The following is a 19875-nucleotide window of genomic DNA, read 5'->3' as shown; positions in this document are numbered from 1 at the left end:
TACATTCATGTGATTGTTAATGCTGAATTAGGCCCATCGAGAAGCGATCACAAGGGGAGGGGGTGCTGTCCACAGGGGGGAAGAGGGGGTGCTGTCCACAGGGGCGAGGGAGTGCTGTCCACAGGGGGGAAGAGGGGGTGCTGTCCACAGGGGGGAAGAGGGGGTGCTGTCCACAGGGGGGAAGAGGGGGTGCTGTCCACAGGGGGGAAGAGGGGGTGCTGTCCACAGGGGGGGAAGAGGGGGTGCTGTCCACAGGGGGGGAAGAGGGGGTGCTGTCCACAGGGGGGAAGAGGGGGTGCTGTCCACAGGGGGGAAGAGGGAGTGCTGTCGACAGGGGGGAAGAGGGAGTGCTGTCCACAGGGGGGAAGAGGGAGTGCTGTCCACAGGGGGGAAGAGGGGGTGCTGTCCACAGGGGGGAAGAGGGGGTGCTGTCCACAGGGGGGAAGAGGGGGTGCTGTCCACAGGGGGGAAGAGGGGGTGCTGTCCACAGGGGGGAAGAGGGGGTGCTGTCCACAGGGGGGAAGAGGGGGTGCTGTCCACAGGGGGGAAGAGGGGGTGCTGTACACAGGGGGGAAGAGGGGGTGCTGTCCACAGGGGGGAAGAGGGGGTGCTGTCCACAGGGGGGAAGAGGGGGTGCTGTCCACAGGGGGGAAGAGGGGGTGCTGTCCACAGGGGGGAAGAGGGGGTGCTGTCCACAGGGGGGAAGAGGGGGTGCTGTCCACAGGGGCGAGGGGGTGCTGTCCACAGGGGCGAGGGGGTGCTGTCCACAGGGAAGAGGGAGTGCTGTCCACAGGGAAGAGGGGGAGCTGTCCACAGGGAAGAGGGGGAGCTGTCCACAGGGAAGAGGGGGAGCTGTCCACAGGGAAGAGGGGGAGCTGTCCACAGGGGCGAGGGAGTGCTGTCCACAGGGAAGAGGGTGCTGTTCCTCAGGGGGGGGGGGGGAGGGTGCTGTCCAAAGGGTCAAGGGTGCTGAAATTACTGAGTTAGCAGCAGAAAGCACTGGCCGTAGGTGCTGAAAGTGTCACGTTGTAGAACTGCGCCAATTCCTCAGTAGTTTCCAAAGTTGCTCGGCATTACCATCTAAATCCATCATCTGAATCGTCAATAGAGAACATCTCTGAATGCTGCTCCAAAGAATTAGCTTATGTTTATAAAATTATAAAATATCCATTTCCCTTTGATCCAGTCTAGACTAAAAAGAGCCTGTAATGAGTTTCCATTTTCATCGTCCCGCTCTGCCATTATCATCTTTTGTTGCAATTTTCATAATATTGGGACATTTCCTTTGCAGTCTAATCTTGAACCGTTACAATGTTTCCATTTACCGCTGATAGACATTGTAAGTTGAGCTGGGTACATAATGTAATGAGGTTAGGAACGTGCATTCCCTGACACTGAGGAGGACAGCTACATTAATAATACTGAAGCGTGTGTCTATAGGTGACGGAGGGTTAGAGAAGTGTGTTCTAGTCAGCCCCGTAGGTGACATAACACTGAGCTGCAGGCTTACTGGCAGGAAAGAAATAACAGGGACGCAGACACCTCAATAATGAATGTCAGTAAGTGTGGCCGTTCTGCAGAAGACAGGCACCAGCAGGGGCTGGCTGGCAACTTTTAGCCTAGGGGGCAAGTCCAGAGCACTGGCCCATACCCCCCATCTCTCTGAAAGACTGAATGTTTGGCGTGTGGCCTATCATAAGGGGACGTGCCCTGTACCTTGATTGTATTGTGTACCTGCAGATTGCACATTGTGATGCTAATTACACATTATGCCCCACACCGTAATGCCCATTACGCCCCATACCATGATGCCCATTACACCGCACAATGTGATGTCCACAGTGCCATATTTGCCCCCACAGTGCCAGATATTCCGCCACAGTGCCAAATACACATATGCCCCCACAGTGCCAGATATGCCCCCACAGTGCCAGAGACACATATGCCCCCACAGTGCCAGATATTCCCCCCACAGTGCCAGATACACATATGCCCCCACAGTGCCAGATATGCCCCCACAGTGACAAATACACATATGCCCCCCACAGTGCCAGATATTCCCCCACAGTGACAAATACACATATGCCCCCCACAGTGCCAGATATTCCCCCACAGTGCCAGAGACACATATGCCCCCACAGTGCCAAATACACATATGCCCCCACAGTGCCAGAAATGCCCCCACAGTGCCAGAAACGCATATGCCCCACAGTGCCAGAATTTCCCACCAGCAACTCACCATTGTTCCTATCTCCATCTGCTGCTGCTGCTGGGCGGGGGGGGGTCCGACAGCCCTCCTGCTCCTCTAGGCCGCTTAGCCAGTCACTGGCTGCGGGCCGCGCTGGATCACCGTCCACCTCCTCCAGGAAGCCCTCCTGTGCTGGCCATGGCTTCCAGAACACGGCCGCGGCTACAGGAAAATGGCCGCCGGCCTCCTGCACTGAGGACATAGTGCAGGAGGCCGGCGGCCATTTTCCTGTAGCCGCGGCCGTGTTCTGGAAGCCGCGGCCAGCGCAGAAGGGCTGCCTGGAGGAGGTGGGTGGTGATCCAGCGCGGCCCGCAGCCAGTGACTGGCTAAGCGGCCCGGGGGGCACATGGCACCCTACCCCCGGCCCAGCCCGCCCCTGGGCACCAGTGTTAGGGAGTAGGGGATATGGTCACTAGGTCAACATGCATTGCGTCGACCACTGAAGGCCGACAGGGCTTAGGCCGACACCTGAAATAGGTCGACATGGCTAAGGTCAACATGGTTGGATGGTCGACACAAGCATTAGGTCGATAATGGGAAGTTCGACAGTCAAAAGGTTGACATGAGGGTTTTTTTAGCCAACATGTGCCGACAGGTGGTATTTCATACCCTACCATCCACTACAGCATGGTGTCGACTATGTTGACACTCGGGACAAAGAAAAAGTGAAAAACTCATGTCGACCTAATGCTTTTGCCAACCTTTCAACCCTCTTGACCTTAGCCATGTTAACCTATTTTATGTGTCAACCTAAGCCATGTCTACATTCGGTGGTCGGCACGTTGACCTAATATGGGTGGACTCAATGACCCATACCCGGGAGTAGGAGCGCCAGGAATGTTGCTGGATCAGAGGACCCAGAAGATATGGCTGTACCCCCAGGTAGTCAGGATGTGGTCCTCTGCTGTCCTGTAGCTGGGAACGGCCTTGGCTGTGGCTCTCTCCTGGCTCAGCATCTGCTACAGCAATGGTCTAATCTATGCTGTAACATGATAATATGGTATATCTGATGATCACACCATCCATACTGAGGGATCGCTTCTATAAACATGTACAGATGGACTAAGCACATGATTCCTCCAGACTTAGGTATACAGTAGGGGGAGAGGATTAGGGGGCAGACAGAGACCCTTTTTTAGATTCTCTGGAAGAAATTGACTGAGATGTGAGCTCTATTTCAGAAGGGATGTTGCTATGGGCAACTAATCAGATACTATCTTCGAGAAGGTGATAAATAAATAAGAAGTAGGTTCTGATTGGTTGCCTAGCAACATCTTGAGTGACATAGAACTCCCGTCTTAGTAAATTTCCCCCTCTGTATCGAGATGCTGCGGTCGGCCTTTTGACCTCTGGGATATCGTACTGTATCTATCCCCAATCAGAATATACCACTTCAGTAACATATGTACATTTCATTATGGTATTACGTTGGTCTCTGCTGCAACGGATATATAATCCATTTAGCCTGTTATGTGCCCGCTACAAAGTAGCATTTTATTTCCTCTATAGTATACCTTGGAACATCAAACAACAGATAGAAGCCGTACGATCACCCTGGGCGACATGACTTAAAGCCCATACACACAGTGCGATTTTAGCGCTAAGCGACCATATCCCCGTGTGTACAGGATGAAGGTCATCGGGAGCGCACTCCGGCGACCAGCCCTGGGATGGTCGCATGCTCCTGTGATCAGGACTTCCCCTGGCAGTCAGGCATTTCTCTGCCTCTTCCACCGACTGTCTCATTTTCAACAGCAACCATCTCTGGTCACTGATGAAAACGAGACACTGAGCAATATATTGCACCGTGTGTACGGAGCTTTAGTGCACTGATATATGTCATTCTGAGATTGCAGCCTCTGGTTATTACACAGATGTCACTGCTGCAGTCATATAAAACAGCCCATCTAGTCGCACTTACTATGCAATCTTAATTGCATGCTCTCCTGGTTAAATAATGTAACATTTACATTTTATATACAGACACAGCTACAAATCATACACAAAATACACATTCCGCATAGTCAGCACATGAGGGGAGAGGGCCCTGCTCGTAAGAGCTTACAATAGCCCTGTCTTACACCATTTACATGATTACAGATGAAATAGCTGCGCTCCTGCAATAAGGCCCCATGCAGCCAAAAACTCTTTAAAAGACTACATGTCCCAGCAGCCCTTACTGTCTGGAACAGACTAAACTAAACAATGCCTGCAGCTGCTCAGGACGGGAGGAGTTCGGCTGGTAAATGGCATTAGGGATGGCCATCAGTGTAGTCACCATCGATGCAGTATACGATTCTGCTATCAATGGTAATCTATTCTCTCTCACTGACCCATATGCCAATCAGAATGTGGGGGTGGGGCTTCTGGGCTGTCGGGGGTGGAGCTATGCTTTGTGGCCCGGCACCTTGAAAAATAATTAAAAAAAATAAACATTGTTTCTATTGTGCCATCGATGTAGGGAAACCACCTGGTTCTCACCATCGATGGCAAAAGTTATTAGACATCGCCCATAAACCATCGATGATTTCAAATCATCAATGGTCGATGGCCACCCCTAAATGGCATGCTGCATGCAAGGAGAAGGACCCAGCAAGCAGATGGGCGATCATGCCTATTTGCCAGTCCCGGGTCTTGTGGCAGTCCTGTGCATAGTGGTGCAAAGATGCCAAATTTTCAGGGGAAAAAATAAAGGATGCTTGCCGCTGGCGGCTCTCCTGCGCCCTGTGTGCCGTGACTCATTACGCAGAGAGGCTACATGAAGAAGGACGCATCTGTAGGGGATTGTCCTCTTTATATGCATCAGTAGGTTGATGCATCTTACTTTGTAAAGTCCTCTGTAGAGGGCAAAGCGATCACATCCAAGACAAGCGTCTGCGGCCTGCTGCAATGTTTCTACTCTACATGACTCATCGTCCGAGTCCCCTGGCATGCACAGCTCCTGGGTCGCAGCCACTTTGGAAGCTGAGCCAGAAAATGTGCTCTAAAGGGTTTTAGACATGTGTCCATTTTCCTTTTCAGGGTACCGAGGAATCGGTAAGTATGTTCAGCCCATTATAGCGCTGGAGCAGTTCTGTGTGCAGAGCTTAGTTTGGACTGAGATGCAAATCATTAGGATTGACAAGCATAAAGGTGGACACATGAAGGTGGTCGACATGGGAAAAGGTCAACCAGAATTTTTAAGGTTTTTGGGTGTCTGTGTCGACATAGACGTATTATAGGCTCCCTGACACAGCCTATTAGTGTCTGAATTGTCAAAAGAACCTGACAGTTTTCACGTATGAGATATAGTAACTGTGAGGCCACGATTCACAACACAAACATCTCTGTAGGAGTTCACCCAAAGATCTGTGCAATCTGTCTCCCATTAGTCCAGCACCGATCAGAGTCTGGTTGGGTGAGTCACTGTACAATGCCTCCCATTAGTCCAGCACCGATCAGAGTCAGGTTGGATGAGTCACTGTACAATGTGTTCCGTTAGTCCAGCACCGATCAGAGTAGGGTTGGGTGAGCCACTGTACAAAGCGTCTCATTAGTCCAGCCCCAGTCAGAGTAGGGTTGGGTGAGTCACTATACAATGTGTTCCGTTAGTCCAGCACCAATCAGAGTCCGGTTGGGTGAGTCACTATACAATGTGTCCACAACCGATCAGAGTCCGGTTGGGTGAGTCATTGTACAATTTGTCCAGCACCGATCAGAGTCGGGTTGGGTGAGTCACTGTACAATGTGTCCTATTAATCCAGCACCGATCAAAGTCCGGTTGGATGAGTCACTGTACAATGTCTCCCATTAATCCAGCACTGATCAGAGTCAGGTTGGGTGAGTCACTGTACAATGTGTTCCGTTAGTCCAGCACCGATCAGAGTAGGGTTGGGTGAGCCACTGTACAAAGTGTCCCATTAGTCCAGCCCCGGTCAGAGTAGGGTTTGGTGAGTCAATATACAATGTGTTCCGTTAGTCCAGCACCGATCAGAGTAGGGTTGGGTGAGCCACTGTACAAAGCGTCTCATTAGTCCAGCCCCAGTCAGAGTAGGGTTGGGTGAATCACTATACAATGTGTTCCGTTAGTCCAGCACCAATCAGAGTCCGGTTGGGTGAGTCACTATACAATTTGTCCAGCACCGATCAGAGTCCGGTTGGGTGAGTCACTGTACAATGTGTCCTGTTAGCCCATCACTGATCAGAGTCCAGTTGGGTGAGTCACTGTACAATGTGTCCAGCACCGATCAGAGTCCAGTTGGGCGAGTCACTGTTGGGTGAGTCACTGTACAATGTGTCCAGCACCGATCAGAGTCTGGGTGAGTGAGTCACTGTACAATGTGTCCCATTAGTCCAGCACCAATCAGAGTCCGGTTGGGTGAGTCACTGTACAATGTATCTCATTAGTCCAGCATCGGTCAGAGTCAGGTTGGGTAAGTCACTGTACAATTTGGAACTCTCCGAGCGGCAGTCACTGCGTGGGTGCTGCACTATGGGAGTGTGACGCAATCCAGCTATTTTCCTCTCTCTTCATTAATGTCACTATCAGCTTATTATTCTGGGAGGACGCGATGCGGCAGAACAGGCTGTTTTGCTGGAAGCAACATGAGTAAGTGGATTATAGAAATACTCAGCAGCCTACACGGATTCAACGTTTTTGTTTTGGTTGCGCATTTTTCAGTCTAATGGGTTATTTAAAGTGAAAAACCAGATCCCAATAGACCAGTGGTAGCCAACCCTAGCCCTCGAGAGCTACCAACAGTTCACATTTTCCAGACAACCTAGCTGCTGCACAGCTGCACTCATTAATCACTGACACATTTTAAAAGATACACAGATGGAGCTAATTAGCTCACTTGTGATTCTGTGAGGAGACCTGCAAAACATGCACTGTTGGTAGCTCTCGAGGACCAGGGTTGGCTACCCCTGCAATAGACTAATTACAGTTCCCTTCTGCACCGTTAGTAGATAATATTTATTTATTACCAGTTATTTATATAGCGAACACTTATTCCGCAGCGCTGTACAGAGAATATATGAACATTCAGTCCCTGCCCCAGTGGAGCTTACAATCTATATTCCCTACCACATGTACACGCACACACAGACATTCTAGGGTTAACTGGGTTGGGGGAATTAGCCGGTACTTATGTAATATCTGGGCTCCCGTTTTTCTTATGAGACCGCGTCCGCTCGCCACGCTTCGGGCACGGTGGCTCGCTGCGCTCGCCACACTATATAAAATCAACTCCATGCGTAGTTGGATAGTAGGGGTATGAAAAAATGGGGTGCATTTAACATGGGAGCCCAGATAATACATAAGTACCAATTAGCCTACCAGTATATTTTTGGATTGTGGTAGGAAACCAGAGTACCCAGAGGAAACCCACGCAAGTACGGGGAGAATATACAAACTCCACACAGTTAGAGCCATGGTGGGAATCAAACCCATGACTTCAGTGCTGTGAGGCAGTGATGCTAACCATTATACCATCCGTGCTGCCCTATTATTATTTATAGACAGTTATAGCACCACTGCCACCTGCAGGCTACCTAAGGCCTTATAACCAAGGTCACGTCTTTTACAAATGTTACCATTAAGAAACAATGCAACGCTGCAGCACTGGGCGGAAATGGAGTAACTGGAATAGATGGTTTACACCTTCAGCCCCATTTACATGTAGAACACACAAAATCAGTTTTAGATCAAAGATATAGGGTGAGATTTAATAGGATGAGAGATTCAGAAAGTGAGAGATTTGGGAAGAAATCTCCAGTTTTTTTAAAGCGGCAATCATTTACACTGCAAAACCAGTTTGATTTTGCAGTGTAAATGACTGCCGCTTTAAAAAAACTGGAGATTTCTTCCCAAATCTCTCACTTTCTGAATCTCTCATCCTATTAAATCTCACCCATAGACTACACTCTGAATGAAAGGAATATGATTCTGTATAGTAATTAGCTTACCAACAATGTTATGTTTTATGCCGTATCACCCCATTAACACGGATAGTAAGCATTATTCATTATACAGTATAGAGTAGTTTCTGGTATATTCTGATCATCTTGTCAACCCAATATTATTATATTATAATTACATACAACAATACAGGATACACAGAACTAAACATAACAGTAACAGAGACATTACAACAGAGCGCAGGTAACAATTAGCAGCATGTGATCAGCCAGAGCCAATGAGCTGGAAGCAGCCAGGCCTCCCACGGCATGATATCGGATAAGATGGTTAGCCTGCTCCTTCCAGTACACAGGGTGTTCCCGATATCACTATTACCCAGAAGACAGCATGAAAATGTAAAGCTATAAGAGAAAATTATGTAAAAAACAAAACAGGGGTTCACGGAGACTGGGCTGGCCACCACTCTGACCATTTTCCAGGTGCACAGGTGTAGTCATTACGGTGACTTTATAAAAGATGTTCTGCACTCATTCCGAACTGACGCATTCCACCGATCTACAGGTGGTCTAGAAAACAACGAGACCATTAATAATTTCCCAGGCATTTCCAATGCTTCAATCCCAAATAGACGTGTCTAAGAATGGCAGAAAGCGGTGGCACATTATCCTAAATATGGAGAAAGAAGAACTCCATATTCCATATAAAAACCATAATCGGACGTATGACCACCAATTAACCTCCAGTACCTGCTTGTTACACAAAAGGATTAAACTCTCGTTACCTTCACCGTCTCTTCCAGTCTTCCCAAACGCACACTTCCCTCCACCATCTTAGCCAAGGCTCCATGCCGTTCTGCTTCCAGTCCTTTGGCCTGAAAGGGAAAAATATCCAGCTCAAACTAGAACCGTATACACGCCTTTGATAAAGCCACCTGGAGTGGCGAAACGCGTCAGGTAGCTGTTTGGATAACCCCATTTACTGACCCATACCGGATAGAAGTCTGAACCAACCTCTGGGTCCCTTCCAATAAATTTGAAGGACCTTTTGCAATGCATTACATCCATTGCAGTTGTCATCTGCTAAACCATCTTTGCATCCACGGACCCGTGGACTGAACTCACTTACCCCCTCACAGCCATCGGTGATTTGTGCCATCTTGGACCGAGTAAGGACTGTTGGAGGACTTCTGTACCCTCTAAAAGGGTGGTAATTATCTTTTCCAATACTTTATCCCAGAGGTATATTAGGAACAGACTCTCCGGTGCCCAATACACTATCTTGGGGTGTTCATGTATGTTTAATCAAATTCTTTTATGATATATGTAATTTTTAACCTATAATTAATTGTTAATAAATCTATTTATTTAAGATCATCCAATCTGTAATCATTTTTCATTTTACTTTCAAAGCTGTGCGCTGCTACACTTGTTTACTTGCATTTCTTTTTCTACGGGACTAACTATCCCTACCACCAAGCAGCTGCAGGAAATTGCACTCTAGGTGAGCGCCCCCCAGCTCTGTCCCCCAGGGCCAGTTCTAAATAAATTTTTCTCTACACGCCGTATATACGCTGCTACAGAAAATGGTTTCATTATTATCTACAATGATATGATAGGATAGAATAATACCACATAAACATTCAATGCTTTAATAAGGACCTTATTCTGCTCCGTTCGCTTCGGCCCCTTCGTTCGCACGGGGGCTTCAGCCTTGCGAATCAACCAGAATAACCCCCTAAGTCCTTGCTCCAAATCCCCCACACCCTATTGAACCAGGCCGAGTCTTATGTAGACTAATCAAATTAAACTAACTTTATTTCATACAGGAGAGTGTTTGACACCACAAACTTCTTATGCTTCCCATACACTTATGGGATCAGATTCGATGCGACATCGAAGTGCCCACTAGTGCTACTGCATACCGCTACGCTACTTTCAATGGACTCAGCCAGCGCTCCCTCTGGCCCCCTCTTCCCGAACAGACAACGCTGAAAACTTTCTCTCCGACCCTCACCTGTGGATTGCATTCGAGCGATCGCCCGTGGTTAAAAACTACATGCGATCACTCAATTCGATATATATTATGTGACGCACATACTATCTACGGACTAGAGATTTCACTGCGGGCCCGCGTATCTCATCATATGGTCCCTAAAATATGCATACAATCATTTGATTTATCGAACAGTTGTGGTCGAAATCAAACGATTGCATGCAATATCTCACAAGTGTATGGGTAGCATAACATCCACATGATACGAAGGCCAGAGACCATGCTCCAATCACTACATGACACTCATTGGCTTATCCACGAACCACCGCTGGCCGCCTCACATCATAACTGCACCCTTCTGCTCCCACTATAGAACTCTCAGGCTGTGGCTTCCTGCTGCCTCCATTCCCCTCCTCACATTATGTCACTGCCCCTGTCACATGCAGTCCTGTCCTCACTGACACATCCTTCATCTCCTGATATACTGTGTGCTGCTGGGGACCCTGCTCCTCTCACTATAGAACTCTCAGTCTGTGGCTAACTGCTGCCTCCATTTCCCTCCTCACATCATGTCACTGCCCCCTGTCACATGCAGCCCTGCCCTCACTGACACATCCTTCATCTCCTGATATACTGTGTGCTGCTGGGGACCCTGCTCCTCTCACTATATAAATCTCAGCCTGTGGCTTCCTGCTGCCTCCATTCCCCTCCTCACATCATGTCACTGCCCCTGTCACATGCAGCCTGGTTTACTCTGACACATCCTTCGTCTCCTGATATACTTTGTGCTGCTGGGGACCCTGCTCCTCCCACTATATAAATCTCAGTCTGTGGCTTCCTGCTGCCTCCATTCCCCTCCTCACATCATGTCACTGCCCCTGCCACATGCAGCCTGGTCCTCACTGACACATCCTTCGTCTCCTGATATACTTTGTGCTGCTGGGGACCCTGCTCCTCCCACTATATAAACCTCAGTCTATGGCTTCCTGCTACCTCCATTCCCCTCCTCAAATCATGTCACTGCCCCATCACATGCAGCCCTGTGCTTACTGACACATCACTCATCTCCTGATATACTTTGTGCTGGGAACCCTGCTCCTCCCATTATATAACCCTCAGTCTGTGGCTTCCTGCTGCCCCATTCCAATCCTCATATCATGTATCTGCCCCTTTTACATGCAGCCCTGTCCTCACTGACACATCACTTATTTCCTGATATATTCTGTGCTGCTGGGGACCCTGCTCCTCACACTATATAACTCTCAGGGCAGTATTCAATGAGAAAAATTCTCCGTGCATGGCGAGAGATTTTTTCTCTCGCCATGCACTCGCCCTGTTCCGGAGGGCTCGCTGCCACTCCTGCTCCCACTTTTCAATGTGGTTAAGACTCGCCGCCACTACCGGCGAGTCTTAACCCCTGCAGCGGACGAGCGTCCGCGGCAGGGAGCTGGCAGGGAGCCGGGGGACGGTGGCAGCCAGTGAGATTAAAGTCTCCCTGGCTGCCCCAGAACATATGTGGAGGGGAGGAGGGCTCCCCGGGACCCAGGCAGCAAAAGCTGCCCCCCCCCCCCCCCTATAGCCAGCGGGGGACCTGGAAAGTTCACATTCCAGTTCTCCATGAAAAGATGGAGAATTGCTACACGGAGAGACACGGCGAAAATCACTTAAAAAGACGGCGAAAATATCACATTGAATAAGATGGTTCACTTTTGGAGAGCAAAATGCTCTTTCCAACGCGAAAATAGCACAAACTCGCCATAAAACACGGCAAATTTTTCTCATTGAATACTGCCCTCAGTCTGTGGTTTCCTGCATCCTACAAGACCAGAGAACTCCTCTCCTCACCCAATCCGTGCTTTCATCCCTGCACAGTTCAAAACTGGGTATACACAGAGGAATTATGATAGGAGACCTAGCGAGACTTTCCATTATATAATTTGTTTCAGGAAAGTATCCATAATTATTTCCCCCCGGTTACTTAGAAAGAATTAGAACATTTCTTATATTGCTATGATCAGAGAAGCTGCCATAATGAGCATCAGCAGGATATCCAGTGAAGGACGTCTGACGCATAACCCATAGATCTCAGTGGTTATAAGAGTCAGAAGTGCTTTGATGTTCCAGCATCAATGCCACGGATAGAAAAGTCAGACAAAGTAAATAATTAACTAATATTTCAATGAGGAACATCTTTGTCGGGAAGCTAATGACACCGATAGAACATTTTATAAAAAGGTTACAAAGTATCTGTATTCATCAGGTTTGCTCAGTGCGCGCTTGGCCAAAGTCATGGGCAACCTGATTGAACAAGGTCTCGAGAAGAGCGGCTGGTTCTATGGTCCAAAGGTGATCACTCGTACAGGATAAAGAATGGATCTACGAGAACAGCCAATGACCATACAGAGGATTCTGATTCAATCAATAGGACTGCAGTTGTGTTAGGGACAACCCTGGGTCAATTCTCTGATATTGTGGCAGTGGGTGTGTGGCGGGCTTTACAGCATCATTGCCAATCAGTGTATCACCCATCTGGTCACAACCCATTTGTATACTATTGGACCCTCCCACCTAGTAGTTTTAAGACTTACCTGGCCCCTAACTTTCTTTGCACTGTTTTACATTGCACACACTCACTGGCCCTACCTCTTTTGAGATACGCTCTATAACCTCTTCCGCCCCATTCATCTTCTGTCCCACTCAACAGCACGTCTGGTTTCTCCCATCACTTTTTAGATAACTTTTACGCCTAACTTCTCTCATCTCCTTCCAACTTTACTCTCTTATGCTGGGTGACTTCAGTATCCTGCTGAGCAATCCCATAGATGTCGCTTCTCCTAAACTGCTCTCCCCCCACCTTTCAACGGTTCATCCCTTCCTCTTACAATGTACGCTCTTACAGACAGGGCCCTCCTCCCCATGTTCTTCCACAGTCCATGTTACCTAGTGTTCTGCACCCTTGTCTCCGTCTGCTTGTCCATACATTGGGATCACCAAGTGTAGAATGGATACCCACCCGGGACTCCTATTTACTGTACTATGGACTTAATTCTAGTGTAGGTCATTGCGTACTGTACCAAGGCTCTGATACCCTGTTACTATGAAATGTTTTCTAGATTTACCATGTATGCCTCTGTGTACACTATGTTGGAGTCTTAAAATGTTCTAAGAATACATTTACTCCCCGAAAACAAATACAGCGATTCACCGAACCTGTCAAGTGCTGACGATTTCATTAGGTCAGCCCAAATAATTTGTGTTCTGCGCTTTTCTTTATATTGCAGCAGCCTGAGAACATCGCAGACGGATAGCAGAGAAGATGAGAGACGGGGAAACAGGAAAATTACAGTCATCAAGAAAGGACAGAATTAGGGCGGCAATTACTGTTTTACGGACAAAGGAGAGGGGCGTCCTTGTAACGTCTCAGAGAAAAATGGGAATCATTTTGTGAATGTGAACGGTGATAACACCCAGGCGATACACCCGGGAGAGCGGAACAGAATGGAGATGGTGTCAATGAACGGTTAATGGAACTACAGGGTACGGGGGACAGATTTAGACACCGATTGATTTTATTCATGCTGAGCGGTGTGTGTGTGTGCGTGTGTGTGTGCGTGTGCGTGTTTGTTCTAAAAGGATTTAGAAAAGCAAATCCAGAAACAATGTACAAAAGGAACCGGACAAGGGATTTCCAGGCCTTAACAGCTACAACCAGAAGGAAACGGCGGCTAGGTTGACACTATGAAGGTTGACATACATGAAGTTGACCACCAAATGTCGACAGGGCTTAGGTCGGCACATCAAATAGGTTGACATGCCTAAGGCCGACAGGGTCGGAATGCCGACAAAAGCATTAGGTTCACAGTCAAAAGTTTAATCGTTTTTTCGAGCCGACATGTGCCGACATGTGCCGACAGGCAGTATTTCATTACCTACCATCCACTGGGGTGTAGAGGGAGAATATAAAAGTGTGCCGAGTGCAGTGAGCCATGCAAGGGGACGAAATACCGCCACTCTGTCCAGGTCGATTTACGTCGAAATTTGTGACAACAAAATCCTCTGAAAAACTCATGTCGACCTTTTGACTGTCAAACTTTCCATAGTCGACCTAATGCTTGTGTCGACCTTTTGACCTTAGCTACAGCAAACTATTTCATGTGTCGAACTCAGCCTCGTCGACCTTCATAGTGTTGACACTATGACCCATACTCAGTAGTGATTAAGGACATAGACTTGGAGAAGATGAAGAGAGATGGTGTGACATGCCGCTCATAGGCCCCAGGTAATGAGTATGATGTGTTTCTCTTTAGCTTTATCCATTAGAGATCCTGAAGGTAACAGCTACAAACTCTCCAGAGGAACATTCAGCAGCGTCTTATGCACAGGACAAATGAATGAGATCAGCAGCGATTCCCGCAGCAGCACATATCGATATCACTGTCTTATACGCCGACAGCAGAAATATTCTGAGGGATGGAAACAAGGACTCCCCACCTCTGTATTGGAGAAACAAGCACTTCTTTGTTCTCTTTGGGTCAGCCCGTGAGTGAGGCACTACGTCCATACAAAGTCCTGCCGGTCTCACAAGCAGTTCATTCTGGGCACATACGCAGGGGAACCATCAGGCACACGTATGGCAGTGCTGCGTAGTGTTGGCCATCCACTATGGATGATTCAAAATCAATAATCTATGACCAATGTTGAATACTTTTGCCATCGATGGGGGAGAACCAGATGGTTTCCCACCATCAATCATGCACAAGCAACAAATATACATATACTGTATAGATTATTTTTTACAAATTGCTGGGACATGGCACTCAGCTCCGCCCCCAACACTCCCATGAAGTGCTGCCCCCATGCTCTCATTGGTCCACAGCCTTCTGAATAATAAAGCAGGGGTTACCATTGTTGGGTGAAACCGTTGATGGTTCTATTGCAGATGATTTCACACCATCGATGTTACCTATGAAACGAACACCCAGATTATGTCATTTTATGTGAGAAATAAAACATAAAAGGAAATGTGCAATGGGGAAGGATAAGAACAGGTTGGAACCTAAGAATCCTGGATTTAATTATTGATGGTATATATATTTACACTCAGTGATTTATTTCACAGTACAGATTACAGATGGCCATTACTGTACAATAGGAAATACTTATGAGCGCTGGATTGGCCGCCGCCGCTTGTTAAGATTTCCCCCGGGAGAATGTTTTAGCTTCTAGGTAACCTTAAAATAGCTATGAAGCGGAGACATCAGAACACATCAGAATAGATTGCTGCTGCTCAGGGCAGGGAGTAACACCACAACACACTGGTTCTGTTCTGCAATGTATCAAGGACACGGCCTGTAACAGCCACGTCTTCCGGGTCCACAAAGAAACCGAATTGGGGTGCTATCACACACACACACACACACACACAACTGACCATAGTAAATAGACATTTGGCCACATTCCCAAAATCTGGGAGTGAATTGCAAAGTCCTAGCTATTCATCTGCAAATCCATACGCGATTCACTCACCATGGAATGAATTTCCCAGTCTTAGCAAATATAAATAACTCTGAACCTTCCACCTGATTGAGTGCTGCGCTGATGTCACAGATCCTCCCTGGATACTCCTGGGCCCACCTGTATTTCTCCTGACACTTGGGCCGGTCACCTCCCCAAACGCCGGCTTCCTGTCAGTCAACTTGCGAGGGGATTGCGATTCGATCTATACGCTATTTGGGCTCGCGCAGGACGATCCATACACATGCACAGTCTTTTGATAAATCTATAGGATTGCGAATTTGCACAACAGCGATCAACTCTGAATTGAGCCCATACTTACTGAATTGAGCCCACTCCTGAATTGAGCCTATTCCTTGTAGACAATTCAGCTTAGTAATACGTAGGCTGTGGTATATTAATACCAATGTGTAGTCTAGTATCAGTAAGCTCTTTGGTGCATGTACATACCTGCACCACTTATCTGCAGATAATTGTATTAGCACCATTGGAAATGATACGGCACAACGCCAGTACTGGCTGCAGAGAGGAGGCTGAACGCCTGTCACTCACCATGTGAATGAGTTGGTCCCGTTCCCCCGCAATGCTCTCCGAGAGGGTTATCAGATTGGCCAGGTACTGGTGAGCCGACACCTCCTTCTCCATTGCATCCTCCAAGTGCTGCTTGAGCTGGCCGATCCTCCTCTGCAACTTCCTGGAACACAAAAGCACAGCCATTAAGTCTGTGGCAGCAATACTCAGTAATGCCAGCTTTGGGATGCATGCCATGCTCACGCTATTGCATTATTCATTTGTCAGACTCTTAATTACATATTGCAATTGATGCTGAAAGAAAGTTGCATATAAAATGCTGAGTGTGCACATTATTAGATTTGAAATTGTAATATGGACTATGAAGGTGCATTAAAGGATAGCTGTGGAATACCCTAAGTCAGGGGTGGCCAAATCGGTCCTCGAGATCTACCCACAATCCATGTTTTCCAGGACACCCATGGATCTGTAGAAGTGTCGGTTAGGAATGAATGCACCACATGTTTAAAAATGTGACAGTTTGTAATGACTGCACCTGTGCACCAGCTAGGTGGTCTTGGAAATGTGACAGTTAGTAATGACTGCACCTGTGCACTAGCTGGTGGTCTTGGAAATGTGACAGTTAGTAATGACTATACCTGTGCACCAGCTTGTGGGCTGGGAAATGTGAGTTAGCAATGACTGCACCTGTGCACCAGCTAGGTGGTCTTGGACACGTGACAGTTAGTGATGACTGCACCTGTGCACCAGCTAGGTAGTCTGGTAATGGGACAGTTAGTAATGACTGCACCTGTGCACCAGCTAGGTGGTCTGGGAAATGTGACAGTAATTACTTCACCTGTGCACCAGCTGGTGGTCTGGGAAATGTGACAGTTAGTAATAATGACTGCACCTGTGCACCAGCTAGGTGTTCTGGGAACGTGGACTGTTGGTAGATCTCGGGGACCAGTTTGGCCAGCCCAGCAATTAAGAACATCAGGGAGGTCATAGGTAAACAATGCAGATTAGACTATAGGAGGACTATAGGGGAAAAAAAGTACAGTAATTTCAGTGCAGTTGATCTTCCAAATATACAGTTTTTCTCCTGTGGAACAATTCTTAGAATCGTGCAACATAATGCTCTTTTATCTATAATATAATGTCTACGGTGTCTGTCAAGTACAGGCGTGCGGGACATCATACATGTGCATGCACCCTGCTGCCAGCTACACACTGGTGACCTGCCATCTGCCAGTAATGAGAAGGGACTCACTTGAGGATGCGGCAGAGAAACAGGAGTCGTGCAGAAAGTTTTCTAATGTTTCAGCGATTAGTGAGTGGTGCTCTCAAAGAGGTTCAGCGCTATAACCAAAAAGGTAAGACACACAGATGACCAAGGAAGAACACAGAGGGGGGAATTTACTAAGAATACGATTTTTCATATTCGTATTCTTAATACGAATGAATACGAATGCATACGACTGTTTTAGCAGTATGCAAAGTATTGGCAGTCTGCACAGATCAATCAGATCAGTGCAGGCTTCAGTGTGTAAAAAATAGAGAAAAATAAATAAATAAATAAAACAGCCCCCCCCCCCCCCCCCTACGGTCGTAACCAGAACCAGGCTCAGAGAGCCGGGGCTGGTTTTAAAAAATCAGGGAAAAAATTAGATTGGGCTGATTTTTTAAAACCAGCTCCAGGGCCGGGTCTGGTTCCCAAAATACGGGGGACAAAATTAATACGGGTCTCCTGTAATTTAAGAACCATCCCCAGGCCAAACCAGCCAGCAGGGTAAAGCCACAGCCGGGGGAGACTTTTTATACAAGTCCCCCCCGGCCAAAGCATTCATCCTACCGACCAGTCAGCCTGGGCAGGGGTCCTGGGGGAGTGGGGACCACCCCAACGAAGGGGTCCCCTCCCTCCAGAACTTACCTGCCCAGGCTGAAGCCTGGTGCTGTCCCCGGTACCCCTGGGCTGTGGGTACCGGGCTGATTAAAGGTGTAAAAAATAGAATTATAAACTATTGTCTAATACTGTGGAACTATGAGTCCCAGCAAGCCTCCCCGGCATGCTGGGACTTGGAGAACCACAAGTCCAAGCATGAGGGGCATTAAAGGGCCCGCTGGAACTTGTAGTTCCACAGTAATAGAAATAGTTAAAAAAGCACACATGAAAAATAAAACTTTAATACATCCAAAGCCCACACATTTTGATACTTACCTTTCTTGAGCCCCAGGTAGGCCCCGTTTCCTGATTTTTTAAAACCAGCCCCAGCTCTTTGAGCCTGGTGCTGGATACGGACGTGGGGGGGACCCCACACTGTTTTTATTATTTATTTATTTATTTTTTAACCCTTTTTTTTTTTTTTTTACACTGAAGCCTGCACGGATCTGACTGATCCGTGCAGGCTTCTGCCAAACACGCCAGGAAAATGAAGTCTATTTTTCTGGCGTATTTGGCCGGCAATTACCAGCAGTTTGTCGATAATTAGCGGGCGTATTTTAATACGACCGCTTAGTAAATTAGAAATCACCTTTCTTTTGAATGGTGATTCCTATTCGTATTTCCGAATGGCGTATACATTCGTATTTGTAAACACAAATACGAATATGCCATAAATACGAATAATGGTTATTTTAGCGGATGATAATAAAAGTACATTTTTACTTAACGCACATATCCATTATTTTTCAAGTGTGCGCCAAAAACACTCTGTGTGCTTCCTTGGTCATCTTTGTGACTCACCTTTTTAGAATCACCTCCAATCAGTCTCCTGGCAACCAGGCAGTTGTGCAGACTAGGTCTCATAGCACTGGATTTATTCCTGAGCCATAATGGCTAAGCTAGAGTTCAAGTCCCGGCTACTGCTTTTTACAGCTCTTATAGGGGAATCTCCCAGGTCACTCTATTGTGGATTATAACTAATCTGTAGACACACACGGGAGAGAAATACACAGTGCAGGCCACAATGGAACCAAAATATTAATTAACCAGTAATCACATTGATATGTATATCAAGGTTTGTGCACAGTATTACATGATCTTCCCTGGGAATAACTTATTTCACACTCATGTTTTGTTGCTAATGGCTACTGCACATGTTTTACTTGCAACTTCTTCTTACTTTATTGTTACTTTGTTTTCTGGGACAACACCAACCTGTTTGATTTTTTGACTTTCTCCACCTCGGCCTCCAGGACCTTGTTGTCCTCTGAAAAATCGTTCCTCTGAAAGAGTAGAGCTTTCTTCTCTGCCTGCAGAGCGGAGATCTTGGCCATCAGATCCCGGACTTCGCGCTCGCTATCGTCCTGCTGGCGCTGAAGCCGGCTGTAGGAAATAAGCACAGTAAACACAAATGTGTTCTATAACAGAAACGCTCAGTACCCTGCGAGCAGTTCAGTCCTGTGCTATGTTTGCTTGATGGGAAGAGAGAGAGAGAGAGAGAGAGAGAGAGAGAAAGAGAGAGAAAGAGAGAGAGGCAGACATATTACTCCGCTATGGTACTGCAGTGACAGGCGGCTCTCTGCGCCAGCTATCGGGACTGCCGACGGGCAGTAACATTCTGTTGGCCTCAGATTGACATTATTATTGGAGAGATTAAATCTGGCCATGCGTCTTACATAGGAGTACAGGCCGGGTAACTCGAAATGGAGCACGGCAGAGATTGCTGCCTACCTCTAGGCTATTAATTCCAGAGAGGCTATGAAACAG

The 19875-nt window shown here is 47.4% G+C and overlaps 1 protein-coding gene across 2 annotated transcripts in view; it reads right to left on the bottom strand.

The window, feature by feature from the left end:
- CEP89 (centrosomal protein 89) overlaps nucleotides 1-19875 on the bottom strand; it is an 86932-nt gene that overhangs the window by 18641 nt on the left and 48416 nt on the right. For both annotated transcript variants that reach the window (XM_083165177.1, XM_083165178.1), the window contains exons 15-17: nucleotides 19324-19491; nucleotides 16206-16347; nucleotides 8929-9018 (exon numbers count right to left, since the gene is read on the bottom strand). In XM_083165177.1, coding sequence (XP_083021303.1) covers nucleotides 8929-9018; nucleotides 16206-16347; nucleotides 19324-19491 — 400 coding nt within the window. The remainder of the gene's footprint in view (nucleotides 1-8928; nucleotides 9019-16205; nucleotides 16348-19323; nucleotides 19492-19875) is intronic.

The sequence above is a fragment of the Crinia signifera genome, chromosome 11 (assembly GCF_055691185.1).
Source record: "Crinia signifera chromosome 11, ASM5569118v1, whole genome shotgun sequence".
NCBI classification, from domain to species: domain Eukaryota; kingdom Metazoa; phylum Chordata; class Amphibia; order Anura; family Myobatrachidae; genus Crinia; species Crinia signifera.
Note: the sequence above shows the minus strand (reverse complement) of the source record. Positions and strands in the feature narration are given on the sequence as shown.